Source organism: Lactuca serriola, chromosome 8, assembly GCF_051521515.1.
Source record: "Lactuca serriola cultivar US96UC23 chromosome 8, Lser_US96UC23_V15, whole genome shotgun sequence".
Taxonomy (NCBI): Eukaryota; Viridiplantae; Streptophyta; class Magnoliopsida; order Asterales; family Asteraceae; genus Lactuca; species Lactuca serriola.
This window is the reverse complement of record NC_136415.1, coordinates 298,730,411-298,749,920: the sequence shown is the minus strand read 5'-3', so window position 1 is coordinate 298,749,920 and position 19,510 is coordinate 298,730,411. Positions and strand designations below refer to the sequence as shown.

Sequence of the window (19,510 nt, the reverse complement as noted above, 5' to 3'; positions counted from 1 at the left end):
AACCACTTAGCTATTTTTCTTGTAACACTTTATATGTAGAAATATATTTGAAGCTAAAATCATAAAACATAAGTTATATCTCGGTTTTGAGGGGTTTTATGGCTAGATCCAACATTAAAACACATAAAAGCATACATATAAGCATGGAAATCATACAAGGCATACAAAACACATATAGATCTACACTTTCACTTGTATTCCCCCCCCCACAAAACTCATAAAAACAGAAAATAGGGGGTATGAAGCTCACCTTGGGGTGTTGATTCGGTTTTGCAAGGAAAAATGGAAGGAAAAATGAAGTGTTTTTGGCCTTAGCTCCCTTTGATGAAGATCTCGAGTTTGAGATGGTTCTAGGGTGCTAGATCACGATTTTTGCATGGATTAGGAAGAGATTTTTGATAAATAAGGAATACAAGTCATAGATCCAAGCAAAACCTTACCTTAGATGATGATTTTTGTAGAAGAACTTCCTTGAATGCTTCCTATTTTTTCGAGATTTTGGAGAGGGAAGAAGGGAGTGTTCTTGAGTGAATCTAGAGAGGATTTGAGATATTTTTGTGGTGTGTATGTGTGTATGGCCGAGAGTGAGAGAGAGAAGGGAAGAAGAGGTGATATTTGAGGTGATGTGCATGGAGAAATGAGATTAATGCATGGATATCCTATGGGTAAAGATGAGGTGTCATTTGCAAGTCAACTCTCTCTTGGATTTGGGCCTTGGGCCAAGAATGTGAAGGGAAAAAGGAAAAATTTGGGCTTTTGCCCCTAAGCCTACTATTAGAGTTAATCTTAGGTATGTTTTAAGCTTAAAAGAATGTTGTAGGATTTTTATATTTTTATTGGACTAGTTTAGGTTATTCATGGCTTAAAGCTCTTAATTCATTTCATTCTAGGCCCAATATGGCCCAAAATGTTAAAATAAATAAGTGTGGGTCCAATTAGAGCCCAATTAGGGTTCTAAGCCCATGATAGTCTAATTGGAAGCTTATTGGTCCACTTGGATCCAATAAGGAAGTTCTAGTCTAAAATAGACTTAACAAGAACTTTTAGGGTTTTCCAATTGTTTGATGACTACTTGTAGTACTTGTATGATGTATTTGATTAAAGTTTTTGATTCACATTAACTTGAATGTATAGATTACATAACTCAAAATTTTCAGTTGTGACATCATCCCCCCGTTAGAGGGAATTTCGTCCCGAAATTCTGTTTGAAAGCTAGATTTAAGAATGCTAGAATAGGTGAGGGTACTTCTGCTTCATTTGATCTTCGCGTTCCCACGTGAATTCTGGCCCACGCTTTGCGTTCCACCGTACCTTCACGATCGGGATGCGACTTTGCTTAGTACGCTTCACCTCCCTGTCCATGATTTCGATTGGCTCCTCGACGAACAGGAGATTCTCGTTGATTTCGATTTCGTCAAGAGGAATGACAAGGGTTTCATCTGATAGGCACTTTTTCAGGTTAGAGACATGAAACACGGGGTGTACACCGTTTAGTTCCACGGGTAGTTGTAGTCTGTATGCTACTGGACCTATTCGGGCGACGATTTCGAAAGGTCCAATGTATCGCGGGTTCAGCTTTCCCCGTTTTCCGAAACGTATAACCCCTTTCCAGGGTGAGACCTTCAACAATACTCGATCACCGACCTGGAATTCTAAGGGCTTTCTCCGTTTATCAGCGTAGCTCTTTTGCCGGTCACGCGATGCCTGTAATCGAGCTTTGATCTGGACAATCTTTTCTGTGGTCTCGCGAATGATTTCCGGTCCCGTTAATGCTCTGTTTGACGTATGTGTTCTTGCTAGCTGGGTGTCACCTACTTCAGCCCAACATAACGGTGATCTACATTTACGCCCGTACAGTGCTTCGAAAGGGGCCACCTTAATGCTCGAATGATAACTATTGTTATATGAAAACTCGATCAACGGTAGGTGGGTATCCCAAGACTTTCCGAAGTCTATCACACATGCACGAAGCATGTCTTCAAGCGTCTGAATGGTTCGTTCGCTTTGACCGTCCGTTTGTGGGTGATACGCGGTGCTCATATCAAGATGAGTTCCCATGGCCTTATGGAGCGACTGCCAAAAGCGTGACGTGAACCTACTGTCCCTATCCGAGATGATAGATTTTGGCACTCCATGAAGTCTTACAATCTCTCGTAGGTACAAACGCGTCAGCCTCTCCATCTTGTAGGACTCTTTGATGGGCAGGAAATGGGCAGATTTCGTCAGTCGGTCGATTATTACCCATATGGTGTCCAATCCGTCCGACGTCTTGGGCAGCTTGGTCACGAAGTCCATAGAAATCCCCTCCCATTTCCACTCAGGGATTGCCGGTTGCTGTAACAATCCGGAAGGTTTCTGGTATTCCACTTTTACTTTGGCACACGTAAGGCACTTACTAACATAAGTTGCGATTTCCGCCTTCATGTTAGGCCACCAATAGTGCTGCTTAATGTCCAAATACATCTTGTCCGAACCAGGATGAATGGAGTATCGTGTCTTGTGGGCTTCCTTCATAACGGTCTCCCTAAATCCTCCGATTTTTGGAACCCAAATACGGTTCATGAAATAGTATACCCCATTCTCTTTGACTTCCAGGTTCTTCTCCATTCCGCGTAATGCCTCGCTAGTTCTATTTTCCGCTTTCATAGCCTCTGCCTGGACTGATGCAATTTGAGCGGTCAGATGAGACTGAATGGTTATCGAGTGCGTTTTCGTACGGCGATTTGTGTACTCCTTCCGACTTAATGCGTCAGCTACTACGTTGGCCTTGCCTGGATGGTACTTGATCTCGCATTCGTAGTCGTTTAACAACTCCACCCATCTTCGTTGTCTCATGTTCAGCTCCTTCTGATTCAAGATGTGCTGGAGGCTTTTGTGGTCTGTGAAGATGGTGCACTTTGTACCGTACAGGTAGTGCCTCCAAATTTTTAGGGCGAAGACCACGGCTCCCAGTTCTAGGTCATGGGTTGTGTAATTTACTTCGTGCGTCTTTAGTTGACGGGACGCATATGCTATCACTCTTCCACGTTGCATGAGAACGCAACCTAAGCCTTGATTTGACGCGTCACAGTAAACTACAAAATCTTCCGTTCCTTCGGGTAGAGATAGTACAGGAGCGCTACAAAGAGCTTGCTTCAAGGCTCGAAACGCAATCTCTTGTCGGTCTGTCCACTTGAATGGCACACTCTTTTGCGTAAGCAAGGTAAGTGGCTTGGCGATTTTAGAGAAGTTTTGGATGAATCTCCTGTAGTAGCCTGCTAGGCCTAAGAACTGACGAATTTCTGTGGGCGTAGTCGGAGTTGCCCATCCTTCCACAGCTTTGACCTTAGAGGGATCCACATGAATTCCATCTTGGCTAACTACGTTACCTAGAAAATTCACGCTCCGTAGCCAAAACTCACACTTAGAGAGTTTGGCGTAAAGCCTTTCCGATCGCAGCGTTTCTAGGACTTGTCGGAGATGTTGGCCATGCTCCTCTTTGCTTCGAGAATAGACGAGGATGTCATCGATAAACACAATGACGAAGTTGTCCAAGAACGGTCGACAGATTCGGTTCATTAGGTCCATAAATGCGGCGGGTGCATTTGTTAGACCGAAGGGCATTACGACGAATTCATAATGTCCATAGCGGGTTCGGAAAGCGGTTTTAGGAATATCTTCTTCTCGGACCTTGAGTTGATGGTATCCGGACCGTAGATCTATTTTAGAAAAATAGCTAGCTCCTTGGAGCTGGTCGAATAGATCATCGATTCGTGGAAGTGGGTAGCGGTTTTTAACAGTGAGTTTATTCAACTCTCTGTAATCAATGCACATTCTGAAAGATCCGTCCTTCTTTTTGACAAAGAGCACCGGAGCTCCCCATGGCGAGTAGCTAGGTCGGATAAATCCCTTGTCTAGGAGCTCACTGAGTTGGCTGGACAATTCCTGCATTTCAGCAGGTGCCAATCGATATGGTGATTTAGCGAGAGGAGTTGCTCCTGGGACGAGGTCGATTCGGAACTCAACCTGTCTCTCTGGGGGTACTCCCGGAAGATCTTCAGGAAACACGTCCGGGAATTCACACGCTACCGGAATGTCTTGGATGTTAATTTCTTCTTTGGCCTTGTCCACTATGTGGGCCAAGAATGCTAAGTTGTTCTTTCGCAGATGTTTTTGTGCTTTGATGCACGAGATAAGACGAAGATTCGTGCTAGGTTTGTCTCCGTAAATTACTAGGGTTTCGTGATTCGGGAGACGAAGGCGAACGGCCTTCTCGTGGCACAAAATCTCAGCATGGTGGGGGCTTAACCAATCCATGCCGATAATCACATCGAAACTCCTAATTGACACTGGCATCAGATCTATTCGTAAGACGTGTTGGTTGAGGGTTAGGGTACATCCGATGTAGATCTCCCTAGTGGATTCGGTTTTCCCATTGGCCATTTCCACCGTATAGGTTTCATTTAGCTTCTGGGGTTGTTGTTTTAATAAATGTTTAAACTTCTCGCTTACGAAACTTCGCTCCGCTCCGGTATCAAATAAGATGCATGCATAAGTGTGGTTTAGGAGGAACGTACCGGTCACAACTGCGGGGTCCTGAACTGCATCACTCTTACCCATAGTCAGCATTCTTCCTGCTCCTCTGTTTCCTGAGTTGTTGTTGTTAGGGCAATCTCGACGGAAATGTCCCGTCCTTCCACACCCAAAACAGGTGTGGCTAGGTCCTGCATTGTTGCCGCCGGCATTGGTGTTGTTGGTATTGCGGTGGTTGTTGTTGTTGTTCTGGTTGTTTCCCTGACTCTGGTTCTGAGAAGGATAAGTCCTGCAGAACCTTGCAGTGTGTCCCCTTCGGTTGCAACTGGTGCAATGGAACTCCCTACATTCTCCTTGGTGATGGAAACCGCACTTGTTGCATTTGGGAAGATTACCGGAATAGGGTCTTGAAGCATTTGAAGCAGCTGAGGCTGGAGCATGTGATGTGACTGGTACCGGCGCAGTGACAGCGTGAACTGCCACCGTTTGCTGCTTTTTAGAGGTCTCGGGACCCTGACGCCCCTTCCTCTTGTTGTTCCATCCTTTCTTACCATCACTCTCCTTTTTCTTCTCAGTCTCTACCGGTTTCTCGCCCTTTTTGTGGTTATGATCATATAGCCTCTTTGCCAATCTCTTCGCACTGTCAAAAGTTTCAGGGTTCGCAGCTATCACATTCCCTTGAATGGGGGATGTCAGTCCCCAAATGAATCGTTCAATCTTCTTTCCCTCTGATGTGATCATACCCGGGCACAACAGAGATAGTTCGCTGAATCTCGATATGTAAGCATCGATGTTCCCATTCTGCACCGTGAGATTCCATAGTTCCTGCTCCATCTTCTGTATTTCGCCTCGGGGGCAGTACTCAGCCGTCAACATCTCTTTCATTTCTGCCCAGGGAATAGAGTTGGCGACAGGGAGTGTCATAGCTTCCACATGACCATTCCACCAAGTGAGTGCTTGGTCCACAAAAGTGCAGGCCGCGAACTTCACTTTCATCTGCTCGGGGCACTCGCATATCTCGAATACCGACTCTACCTTCTCGATCCATCGCTTTAGGGCGATCACTCCTCCGGTACCGTTGAAAGTTCGGGGTTTAGCGTTCGCAAAATCCTTGTAGGTGCACGTTTTAGTGAGTCCTTGGTTCGTCCCGTTGTTCGAACTTCCGGATCCTTGCCCGTTACCTCCTCCGTTGTTCCCTCGGTGAAGTTGTGCCATAGCCGCTGTGACTGCAGCAGACACGGCTGCCTGGAAAGCAGTGGAGTCAACTTCCGGCGGGGTTGGTTCGGGATTTCCGCGAGTAGCTGGGCGAGGCATCTTTCTGTCATGAAACGGAAAGATGTTGAGTGTACGTGGTTTCTGTGAGGTGGCGACTCTACTAACTAGGTGTATGGTGCGAACCTAAACATTACTATCATCAAGCATGCAATCATAATGTCTCAACACATAGCAACTGAGAATAATTTAGCAAAACACACAAAAGTTTATTAATATTATCCGCATTTAGTACAAGAAAATTTGCTCGTAGGAGCATACATAAGTAACACTAATCCGACAGCATAACGGCTCCATGAGTAGTGTAGTCACTTAAACATAGAGCCGGAGTACATAACATAGTTCCTAATAACCTACTATGATAAGTCTATCCCTAACCGCGTTGAGCTGCGTCAGGAGGTGGTGCCGAAGTCATATGCCGAAATGTTGTGCCAGTAGCTGCGCCATCTCTGCCATGTCTCCTATAACCTCATCCCTCTCATGCTCTGCTTGCACTGCCCGAGCCTCCATAGCATACAACTGTTGTCGCAGTGCAGCGATCTCAGCTTCGAGGGAACGGTTCTCTCTTGGGGGGTTCGCTGGTGGGGCAGGGTGATCTGGTTGTGCCTCGTCCTCGCATGGCGGGATGGGGTCCTGGTCCCCGACCCGGCCGTCTTTGTCGTCATCGTCGAGCTCTCCAAATTCGTAGTCAGTGTCTACGTATTCGTCGGGTCCGACATCGTGTGCTTCGCCTGGATTCCCTCCTGGCTCATCCACAAGCATCCCGTGAGCTACTAAGGCCTGATGAAACTGGATACCCTGCTGCTCCTCCTCGGGTTCCTCCTCCTCCTCTAGCCACCCGTTGTTTCCCTGATTAGGGAAGTAGGGGTCTCCCGGGTGATGAAAGCCAGCCATGTTGTCTGCGCGAGTACGTAAATATGCTACATTATCCTAGGATGCTATGTCTATCATACATACTAAGCAAACATTCTCTTTTTGGGTGATAAAAGGTATAGTGTTAGGTTCCCTGGCTATCCCGATCTCATCAAGACGTGTGTTAATTTTACCTTGGAGAGAATGTAGTTGATCAGGCTACATTCACTCCTTGGTATCACTAAGAACAGTCCCGAATTAACTGAGATACCAGTGTTATTGTGTTTGATTCAGCGTTGGATCTTTATTCCTAATGCAAGCAAGTGTGTTTTATTTACTTGTTCTGTTCAGAGTTATGTTAGTCCCTCTTTTTGGTTTATAGTTGCATATCAATGTATGGCTCGACATGCTAGTTCACTATAAACAAAGCTCTGATACCAACCTGTCACACCCCCGAACCAGACGGCGGAAACGTCCGGGGGCTGTCGTGACTCAATTGAATACCATAACATTGAATATATATGAAACATAACAACATTCGTCACCATTCATTAACATAATACAACCAGTAGCGTTTACATATCATACATTGTTTAAACATTACATTCCCCAAAAATTAATTTGTTCAATTCATACAAAAATAAACTGCAACCGTCACTGAATATGATTTCCCTTGATTCACTGGTTCCCTGAGAATACAAGTATTTTGAAAAAACGTCAACATATGAAATGTTGGTGAGTTCATAAGTAGTGTTTGAAATCGAATGTTTGTATTGTTTGAAAAACCACCAGAAAATCCGATATTTTCTGAAAAGAAAAGCCTTTGAAAACATTTGTGAAGATCCATAGGTATGCTTGTTTGTTTCTATACTTGTAAAAAAAATGTTCATTTAAAATGTATGCATTTCAAATCTGTACGTATTGAAAACCCTAGGAAAACCCGATGTTCTCCTAGTTCCTTGAATTACGTGATGTTACATTGAAACCATTGCATAGCGTATAGTGTCAGTCCCAGGCGACGTTGGAAGGTTCTCGAGCAGGATTATTTACTACAAACCCACGTTACACAAACGCCCAGTTTATAGTTATACTAACGAACCCGAAGGCGTCGTCAGTACTAATCGCGTTATCCAATCGCCCTGACTAGGTGTAGTCCCACATCCGAAGAGAAAGAGGTCACGAAGACCCCGGTGACTCCATTAACCGGTTGGGGATAAAAATGTACGAGGGGTCCCAGACCCGCCTCGCAAAAAGGCAGACTCCACTGGCGACACTAAAGGACCCTTGGGGACCAGTAGTCTACAGCCATTGAAAGTCCGGTTACGTCGTGTCGGATTGGTAGAACCCAACACTTCGTAAGATAGAGGTCTTCGGGCCTTAAGATCAGGTCATTGGGCTAGCTAGGCTCAACGAACAAGATTTTACACTTTTGGGGCCCAAAGATGGTGCGTAGACGTCTGTGCACACTCGTATGTATAGTGAATTCCAAATCGTTAGTTATATGAATCGTAGTGTCGTAGTGTCATAGTGTCGTAACGTTAGTAGTTTCGGATTTTAATGGTTCGAGACCGAACCAATTCATTTAACAACGACTTTTGGTATTGTAGTGTATTGTATTTCGTCGATAGCCGCGATGCCATTATTTAATCAAAATGTGTATATTGAACTAGCCTTGAAATATTCCTGTTTTCAGCCCCTCATTATTTGTAAAGTTTACATTTTCAACCCTTTTTATTAAATACTTCCCGGTTTGGTCCTTGAACTATTTTTCTTGACATTTTAACACCAAAAATTATTGAAATTAATATTTTTCAGCACATTTTTCATAGAAAACAGTTTAAGTCCCTGAAAATGCAGTTTTTCTCGGTTTTAGCCCTCCTTTTCGCAATTTTGACAATTTTGGCCCAAATTGGAAAATTTTTGCAACTTTGGTCCTTTTTAAATTTAAAAAGCATTTTAAACCTTTGAAAAGAATTTGGGACACTTATAGTCCACTGTTTTACAGAAATTCACAGTTTTGGCCCTCCAAAACAGAAAAATTCGCATAATGGGCCTCATTGGGCCGAAATTTTCATTTTTAGCCCATTAAGCTTGAAATTCATGTTTTTAGTCCTCTAATTAAGTGTAATTCCAGAAATAGTTTTATGGAAACTGTTTTGGCACACTTCATCCATCAGAATCTGTGAAATGTCAATTTGGGCCCTTAATTTTGTATTTTTCACATTTTTGGCCCAAAATTTGTGTTTTTAGCTTAAAGAAAATTGTTGCTAACCACTTAGCTATTTTTCTTGTAACACTTTATATGTAGAAATATATTTGAAGCTAAAATCATAAAACATAAGTTATATCTCGGTTTTGAGGGGTTTTATGGCTAGATCCAACATTAAAACACATAAAAGCATACATATAAGCATGGAAATCATACAAGGCATACAAAACACATATAGATCTACACTTTCACTTGTATTCCCCCCCCCCCCACAAAACTCATAAAAACAGAAAATAGGGGGTATGAAGCTCACCTTGGGGTGTTGATTCGGTTTTGCAAGGAAAAATGGAAGGAAAAATGAAGTGTTTTTGGCCTTAGCTCCCTTTGATGAAGATCTCGAGTTTGAGATGGTTCTAGGGTGCTAGATCACGATTTTTGCATGGATTAGGAAGAGATTTTTGATAAATAAGGAATACAAGTCATAGATCCAAGCAAAACCTTACCTTAGATGATGATTTTTGTAGAAGAACTTCCTTGAATGCTTCCTATTTTTTCGAGATTTTGGAGAGGGAAGAAGGGAGTGTTCTTGAGTGAATCTAGAGAGGATTTGAGATATTTTTGTGGTGTGTATGTGTGTATGGCCGAGAGTGAGAGAGAGAAGGGAAGAAGAGGTGATATTTGAGGTGATGTGCATGGAGAAATGAGATTAATGCATGGATATCCTATGGGTAAAGATGAGGTGTCATTTGCAAGTCAACTCTCTCTTGGATTTGGGCCTTGGGCCGAGAATGTGAAGGGAAAAAGGAAAAATTTGGGCTTTTGCCCCTAAGCCCACTATTAGAGTTAATCTTAGGTATGTTTTAAGCTTAAAAGAATGTTGTAGGATTTTTATATTTTTATTGGACTAGTTTAGGTTATTCATGGCTCAAAGCTCTTAATTCATTTCATTCTAGGCCCAATATGGCCCAAAATGTTAAAATAAATAAGTGTGGGTCCAATTAGAGCCCAATTAGGGTTCTAAGCCCATGATAGTCTAATTGGAAGCTTATTGGTCCACTTGGATCCAATAAGGAAGTTCTAGTCTAAAATAGACTTAACAAGAACTTTTAGGGTTTTCCAATTGTTTGATGACTACTTGTAGTACTTGTATGATGTATTTGATTAAAGTTTTTGATTCACATTAACTTGAATGTATAGATTACATAACTCAAAATTTTCAGTTGTGACATTTGATGAGTGTTTTGAATAAGAATTGTAAAAGACAAGAAATCATCAGCATATAAAGAATATATAAAAACAGTCAGATCCATAATTGAAAAAAATACCATACAACTAATCAAAAATACAATATAACTGTCATAATTGATGCATTTATTTTTTCATATCAGAAAAAACATAATCCCAAAAAAGCTAAACAATTGGCCCCTTTATAATACTAGAAAGTTGGTATAACTTGAGACATATTTTCCTATAAAGTTTTTTTTTATTTTTTTTATTTTTTTATTTATCATTTTGTAGAATTATTACATCAATAGTCCATAGTTGTGCTACTGTTATATCCTCCAATGCATCTGATTGCAAGTTCAGTAGCAAACAATTACATCATATGCAACTGCAAGCACAAGGGCGACACCCTCAACACTTACACAATCCCACTCATCCTACAACGGTAAAATTTTGTTCTATTATAGTCTAAAATACATTTTTGGTCCCTGAGTATTGCTGATTTATGCAATTTTGCTCTTAAAAACTTTTCTTTTGCAATATTGGTTCCATTAGTATAATCATTTACTTCAAATCTTTTTGGATCAAATTTGAAGAAATCAGCTATACTTGGGAACAAAAACTGTTATTTGTTCTTTTTTAAATGGTGTTTGTGTAATTTAATTTAAAGTAAATAACTGTTTTGGTCCTTATTTGAGGTTTTTTGTAATAAGTTTGGTCCCTATACCAAGAAAATGACTATAAGTTCAGGATGAAATTTACAAAAACCATCACCAAAAATGTCACAAGAACCTCAAATAGGGACCAAAATTGTAATATCCGGTTATACCCAGGGACCAAAAATGAAACTTACTTTTTAGTTTATCTTCTAATTAGTATATTTGATGATCTTATTATCCATAATATATATATATATATATATATATATATATATATATATATATATATATATATATATATATATTGAAAAATAAAACACCAGGTTTACTCATTTTCCAACATGTCTATTTTTTTTTAAATAATAAATATTGTTTTATATTTATATGTGAGAGTGATTTGGATTTTTTTCAGGTCCAGACACTTAGGCTAAAAGAGGATTTGAAGAAAATTGTTGACTTTTATAGATTTACTTGCTTGTGTAAGCGATCTTGTAACATAACTATTACCATTAGTTTTTTTTTTAAATGATCTTTTATGGATCTTTATAGATTTGTAGTGTTTGAGCCGTGATGATTTCTTTAAATTTTGACTGTGCTTGAAACTTGCATCATAAATTCGGAGACTTTGGGCCGAAAAATGTTTGTCATCTACCCGGAGTTCTTAAATCTGTGAACATATTTGTATTTTAATCCAGGTTAACTCCTAGCTAATCAACAATGTCTGCATGGATGCGCTTTTAGCAGAGAAGGTAACTAAAAAATAATTAATAAAAGGAGACCATATTTTGCTAATTTTGTTTATACTGAAAATTGATTTTCAGTTTTTCGTTCCTTTCAGTACTACTATTTTATTCGACTCATGGGTAGGAAGGCATCTCATGTGGCCTTGGATTGGAATGCACCCTACAGTCGCACCCAAATATGGTATGATTTATTTTCTCATTGTGATATAATAAAATTTTTGTCCCAAAATTAATCTTGTGGAGCTTTTTGTAGGTTATTCTTGCTGAAGTGGTTGCTCCTTCAAAACTTACTATATTTGACTTAACAAAACAGATATGTGATGCAGTCTAAGCCAGGATAGAAGAAGGGGCGTTTTGGTCATTTTGTTGTCGATTTTATAATGGTGATTAAAAAATTACTAATATTATCTTATTCTTTAAACTTTATTTATTGAGCCAGAGAAGTACCATGGTGTTATCCTTCTTCTAGATGGTCTTATAGAAAGCATACCCGAAATTTATGCATAGCCACATATGTAACTAAATGTCCACTCCATGTATTGATTTATTCTAAAGTTTGAAATTTTTTATCTATATATTGCTATAATGGGTAAAAAATAAAATATATTGCCTATATATATCGTTAAAAAAGAGTAAAGTAGGTTGCTATTTCCTGTAATTCGCCCCTTTTCTAATCGTGATTGACTCATTCCTGGAAATCCATATTCTTCTATTAATATGTCTAATGAAGCAATATAGGTAATTACATTTCCTATAAATTTAGAAGCTTATTGTAGTCTGAAGATATGGTTGAAGTAAATAATGCAGGAAAATTGGATCCTGAACATCTTTTGAAGAAACAAAAAGAGAATGAAGAATGTTCTTAAGAAAAGAAACAAGAAAATCAGCTCTAAAAGAAGGACAATGTTGCTAACAGGAAACGAATAGTTGATCATTGGATTCAAATAATGTCTAAAGATGTTGTCAATTAGTCATATGCCTCTTTTTGATAATATTTATATTTAATTGCTTATGCACATTGATTTGAATTGCTTATGTGAACCTAAAACTAAAGATGTTCATCGTTCCGATCTATGAATGGCTCTTAGTGATAGTCATAAATTCTCTTATTTACTCATATTTCTAACATATGTAGAATATAAAATTTATTGGATTTTTAAACCGTAACAATTGTTGGTGTGTTTTTAATGGACCAGGGACCTCTCAAATAACAAGTAATAATCATTCTTAGATGATCTAATGGTGTCACCAGATTGTGACAAAGAAATGAAGATGGAATTTGTAAATACGCTTATTTGAGAAAGTCAAAATGCAATCGCCAGTCCTAATAATAAAAAACTATTGGACTTTTAAAGGTACTAGCGGTAGCTTCTCATAAAATTGATAAACCCTAACAGTTTGTGCAATGATTTTGCAACAAATCGAGCAGTATACAACTTTAAATTTACCAAAAAAATGAAATTTGTAACTACGCTTATTTGAGCAGAAAAAATACCTAACCGTGAGATTGAGGATGCAGCGGCGATGATCGAGGAAGTGGAGGCGATCGAGGAAGTGGCGGAGATTGAGGAAGCGACGGCGATTAAGGATGCATCGGTGACGATCGAGGAAGTGGCGATTATCAAGGAAGCGGCGACGATCGGAAGCAACGACGATAACGGAAGCAACAACCCACAGGTTGACGACAGCGTTCGGCGTCGACGAATAAAGGATGGTGATAGTGCGTTCAGATCATCGCGAGTGGGAAAGTGAGATTTGGTTATTGTACATATCATTTTTTTAAGAGAAATGAAATATCCTCCTACTTTTTGTTCCTACATATCTTCCTACCCAATAAAATGGTGACATGTATAACATTTAATGCTCATTTAATGAAATTTAATGATATTTTAGGATACTAATATGACATATGTTATCAATTAAATGGGTAAGAAAATTTATAGGATTCAAAGATAGGAGGATATTTAATTTCTTTTTTTTTTTTTTAATTTTAAGTGTCGCTTGAGTCATCCGTTAAGTTCGGATTCACTAATTTTTTTCTTTTGATATTTTAATTAAATAAAAAATCTACGTGAAATTGAATATATAGATTTGCTAAAAACGTTACATGGGTATTCGATGCTTATAATTGATAATTTTCTTTTTATTGTTAAATCTAATTACTCAGCATGCAAGTATTATGTTAGAATCCCTTTTTTAAACAAGAAAATAGATAAATTAATGGAAATATTATAAATTAATTCCAAGTAAAAATAGTTTTCGTTTTCAAAATAATAAAACAACAAAATCAAAATTTAAAAGTATTAACATAATAAATTTCCATAAAATAAATTGTTAATATTATAATTAAATTTTTAGTTATTATAAGAATTATTTATACGGTATTTTTAATAAAAAAAAGTTTTAGTTGTATATCAAGTTATTATGCCACTAATAACTATGAAGTTTAGTGATACAAAAAATTAAGTGCCATTAAATGTATTAATTTTTTAGTGGCATATAATAAGTGCCACTAAAAACCATGATATAGTGACACATTAACCATATGCCACTAAAAAAGTGTGCTATTATATGTCATTTTATTTGTAGTGCATGTTTTGTTTGTTGAAAAAACCCAACAAACTTACACTTTTGTTCAATTCTCATTAGAGACAACCAGATTCATTACGTATACAACTAGTTGACAAATAACATGACATTATATTTAATGACATGGAATAAATATATTAGAATTGCACTTTATATATCGATTTAGAGCTTGGAGAAGAGAAAAATGAACGACGTATGTATTCGATCTCTTGTAATAGCTACTTCTTATTCTTCCTTTCAATCGTTGATGTCCAACTCAAGATTTACAAAGAAGATATTTGATGATGAAAAACTTTGTGGATGTGGACGCCCTTTTTGGACTTGGAAATCTAGAACGGATGATCATCCAGAGAAAAAAGTTCAGGGCTTGTTCGAACAGATGGGTAAATGTAATTGAAAGCTTTATCATGTCCATATTCTATCTATTTGTTTGGTTTCTTTCAAAAACAAAACCTTATTAAAATGGACATGATAAAGTTTTCAATTACACTTACCCATTTGTTCGAACAAGCCCCAAACATTATCTCTAGATGATCCTCCATTCTAGATGTCCAAATCCGAGAAGGGCGTCTAAATCCACAAGAGTTTGCATCATCAAATATTTTCTTTGTAGATCTTGAGTTGGACATCAACGATTGAGAGGAAGAAGAAAAAGTAGCTAATAGCTATTACAAGAGATCGAACACAAACGTCGTTCGTTTTTCTCTTCTCCAAACCCTAAATCGAGATATAAAGGGCAATTATAATCTGTTTATTCCATATCGTTCAATATAATGCCATGTCATTTGTCAACTAGTTGTATACCTAATGAATCTGATTGCCTCTAATGAGAATTGAACAAAAGCGTAAGTTTGTTGGGTTTTTTTCAACAAACAAAACATGATTGGGGTTTTGTGAACGGTTTTGAAACTTCGTTGGTCTTACAAGTTATTTTCCGATATTTAATTACACGTCATAAACTATGTCATTCGTTGACTTTCGGTTGACCATAAATGAGAAGTGTAAGTTAGTTGGACTTTTTTAGACAAAATGCAAGTTCGTTGACTTTTTTTGAACAACAAAACATAATTGGAGTTTTTTGAAGGGTTTGAAAACTTGGTTGGGTTTATAATTCATTTTCCTCGTATTTCCAGCCTAGATATCCTTAGAAAATTAGTGGTTCTACTTGCGTTGAAAATTTTGCTGTTGAATTTTATCGCTTGTATGAATGTTCCACTCCAGTCGTCTTTGAATTATACTCCACGTATTTTCTTTCGTCGACCACATTTTCATAGAAGTCAAAACTTGGGCCATGGGGGATCCCTCATTTTTCAGCTCTTGTTTGAATTTTCAAGGATGCTTCCTAGCTAGTTCCCACGTTCATGGTTAAGGAATCGAAGTTTTTAATAGGCCTATTGCCATTTATACTCCACCCCATAGTTCGCACCAAAAAAGAAACAAAACTGTAATGGCCTCTCCAAATTGGGTGTTACTTATAATTCAGTTCACCATTCTTACACATCTTTCCGTTCTCACCATTACCCATGGAGATTCTGTCTGCGGAACCCAGGGTACTTATAAGCAAAACAGTGCATATCAAAAGAACCTCAACGACACGTTATCTTCTCTTACCGAATCACATAATGGAAATGGTTTCTTTACTGCATATTCAGATTCTTCACAAGACGATGATCAGAGCACCACCACTACTTATGCCGTTGCCCTATGCCCTGGAGACTTTGATGTCGAGAGCTGTCTTGGATGTGTGAAGTCAGCTACCGAACGTCTAAGACGTGATTGCCCCAACCAAAAGAAAGCGACAGGGTGGTATTATGGTACGTGTATGTTAACCTACTCTAATAGCACATTTGAGAGAAACGATGAAGTTCTATCCATTCGAGAAAGTTATATCTCTAACTCGGATTCAATCCTTGATGCACTTGGAAACTTATTCAAAGAGTTACAGGGTAAAGCAGCTGTAGATGGGTACAATAGAACATCTTACTCTGACGCTATCATTTTACCAAGGTCTACGGGGAGTATTCAAGCGACTATGCAATGCTTTCCGAATATATCTCACGACATATGTCATGAGTGTTTGATGAACGCTACTGATTATCTACTAACATGTTGTAGTGGAAATGCTGAAGTAGTAGTTTCCTATCGATACTCATGTTTCCTAAGATACGCCATAGATCTTGTCAACTTTTCAGATCCTCCAATGCTACCAACGAATCCGTCTACAATTCAACCTCCAGGTTCATGTGATTTTCGTTATTTTATTTTGTAGATTAGATATTTTCTTTAGTTTAGTGCATGGTGCACAGAAGGTCGATCAGTCTTTTGATATTTAGATCCGTGAAGGGAAAAATAGATCAAATGTAATCGGCCCAGCCATAGCAGCTGCAACAGTAGCATTGGCCATCTCCACCTTTTTTATCTGGCTAAGGGTTCGCAGTAAAAAAGGTCAGCATATACAAGATTGATTTCATATATAATTATATACCTTCGTGATATCTAAGATTTAATCAAGATTCAAGTAATACAAAATATATTTTGATATCCACGATTGATTTCATATACGGAAAGAAGTATATTATTAATTGTTACAATGACCGAGGATTGGAATAATGTTAATGGTGCAGGGCACAAGGAAGAGGTGTTTGACGCATTAGACGAAGTCACTGGGGAGATAATTTACTTTAGATTAAATGAAATGAACGCCGCTACTAGCAACTTCTCAGTTGCAAATAAGCTTGGAGAAGGTGGTTTTGGTCCTGTTTTTTGGGTAATAATTAACCAAAACTATATCGATATGCGTTCCAGTTTTATTTTCTTTTGTTTGTTTATATTAACGAGTGATAAACTTAATCATAGGGAGAGCTTTCGGATGGTAAAAAGATAGCAGTGAAAAGACTTTCCCACAACTCCAGTCAGGGAATGCAAGAGTTCAAAACAGAAGTCAAACTAATTATAAAACTTCAACACAAGAATCTTGTTAGGCTTTTGGGATGCTGTATGAAAGGGAATGAAAGGCTTCTTGTCTACGAATACATGTGTAACAGTAGTCTCGATAAGTACCTTTTTGGTTTGTTTTCCATCCCTATATAACTCCCTCTCTTGCTCTTGTTCTTCTAGAGCCTGTTAAATTACTACCCATTTAATTCTTTTTAATTTAGAATTCGTTTTATGAAAAAGATCTTGAAAAAGCAAAGGAACTGAACTGGGCTAAGCGTGTTAAGATAGTAAATGGAATAGCAAAAGGTCTTCGGTATCTTCATGAAGACTCTCGCCTCAAGATCATACATAGAGACCTCAAAGCTAGCAATGTTCTACTAGATGAGGAGATGAACCCAAAAATATCAGATTTTGGCACTGCTAGAATTTTTGGATCAAATCAAATCGAAGCTAATACTGATAGAGTCGTTGGGACCTAGTAAGTCTTTTCAATTTATACTACTTGATAACAATTGACATGTTCAATTCTTTATATTATTTGTAACTAGTTATAATCCTTGGATAGTGGATACATGGCTCCGGAGTATGCAATGGAGGGGTTATTCTCAATCAAATCTGATGTGTATAGTTTTGGTGTTCTTCTGCTTGAAATAATGTCTGGGAAAAAAAACAACAGGTTGTTCCACGAAGAGCATGATCAAAACCTGCTCTCCTATGTAAGCCAATTATGTTCTTTCAGTTTTTCAATAAGTTGAAAAATATGAAAGCAGATATCTACACACACACACCATGTAGTTTAAAAATCTAACCATAGACCATATTTGACAATTGAAGGCATGGATGTTGTGGAAAGAAGGTAAAGGAGAGAAACTGATAGATGAAAATTTGAAGGATGATTGTCCTGTCGATGAGGCTCTTAAATGGATGCGTATTGCTCTATTATGCATTCAAGAAGACCCAAATGATCGTCCCACCATGTCTTCAGTTGCCTCTATGCTTGAAGGTGAGTGGAAAATTGTTTCTGAGCCTAAACCTCCAATGTCTTTTGGCCAATTTATAGCGTCTGGTCAATCTTCTTCAACATGGAATGCTGATGACTCTGGGTTTTATTCTTCTAATGAAACAACACACGAGCAAGAAGGGAAATCTTCAGAAAATAATCGCATCGATCATGGAGGCTAGCTTCCAGTGAATATACAACATGTTACTGATATGCCATGCCAACATCGGTTATTGACTTATTATATATAAAGTGTGCTTACTATTCTTTTGTTTAAATACTCAACGAGTGTACTTGTTGCCATTGAATTGATTCAAGTAATACACAAACCTCTCTCTCCAATACTTTTCTTATCAGATTAGCATTTCAATTACTGTATTGTAATTTTTTTCATGGTATCAATGTACCACTTTTGAATGGGCCAAACTGTTTGACCAATACCACATAATCATTTGCACCCACAACATTTATAAAATTGCGGGAGAGGGCTGTATGAGAAAAGGAGGCTGTCTTTTTCTGTGAAGAAGCAACAAAACAGGGTAAACAGTGGATGAAGAAGAAAGGTATTTTGGGGAAATTTTCTGCTATATTCAATTGATAAAAAGACTGCAACATACAACTCTTTAAATACTAAAAGACTTCCAATAAACTAGGAAAAGTAAATGACCAAGTTTTGTTGCAAGTTTGGATTAAAGCCTTAGCTGGATGACCAAGTTTTGTTGCAAGTTTGGATTTAATACTAAAAGACATCCTATTTTTACGGTCAATTTTAAAACTTTTTATTGATGCTTTATTTATTTCAAAGTATAAAACTTAATGTGGAATTTGTTCCCAAAACATAATATATTTCTTGAAGAAAAATTTTTCATTTATATATAAAGCATTGGGATATTATCGTCAATATAGATACATAAGCATAAACATTGTCTTACAGGCCTTATAACATTTATTTATACTAATGGCCTACCAACTCCTCAAATCACTCATTATCCCTGTGCATTTGTACTGTTTCTTGTGATAAAAGGAAACTAAGTGGGTTAGACTTGAGGAATAGGTGAACACATATGGTTTTCAACCCACAATAATTAAGTTCTTTAATTATATAGTTCACATCAAATAATTCACCTGATTATCCATTCCCGTTACTCTCACATATTGGTCCTAAATTACTGATCTCAAGGGACTTATCCTAAGGATCAACACCATCAACGGGTAGACAATACTGTTTGGGTAATTCCTTTAGCAATATATGTCATTAAGGCAAACATGGGGGATAAAGTACATCAAATGAACATATAGTTCATTAACACTTACAGGTTGCGAGCATACTAACGTTTCCACTAGATTGTTTAGATTATTCTGTGGTCGCCATCTATACTCTACTAGATGACTGGTTCATCAATAATCAAGTCCTCTCATCATCATCTCATCATTTTCATCACCCATCACTACCCAATATAATTTATATAATTATATAAGAAAATACATGTATGATTAAACCAAGTAAAAGTTA

General features: G+C 38.1%; 1 protein-coding gene across 3 annotated transcripts; it reads left to right on the top strand.

Moving 5' to 3' along the window:
• Nucleotides 1-15,343: 15,343 nt before the first annotated feature.
• On the top strand, nucleotides 15,344-18,339 carry LOC145070053 (G-type lectin S-receptor-like serine/threonine-protein kinase At4g11900). Of its 3 annotated transcripts, XM_079016978.1 has the most exons (8): nucleotides 15,344-15,874; nucleotides 15,998-16,297; nucleotides 16,404-16,505; nucleotides 16,685-16,827; nucleotides 16,917-17,127; nucleotides 17,238-17,475; nucleotides 17,563-17,713; nucleotides 17,832-18,339. In XM_079016978.1, exons 1-8 carry the CDS (start codon nucleotides 15,508-15,510, stop codon nucleotides 18,177-18,179), a joined length of 1,860 nt encoding a protein of 619 aa, XP_078873104.1. In that variant the 5' UTR covers nucleotides 15,344-15,507; the 3' UTR covers nucleotides 18,180-18,339. The 3 variants fall into 3 exon arrangements, with proteins under 3 accessions (XP_078873104.1, XP_078873103.1, XP_078873105.1); XM_079016977.1 differs by having other exon boundaries at nucleotides 15,344-16,297; XM_079016979.1 differs by lacking the exon at nucleotides 15,344-15,874 and having other exon boundaries at nucleotides 16,076-16,297; nucleotides 16,414-16,505.
• Nucleotides 18,340-19,510: the final 1,171 nt, after the last annotated feature.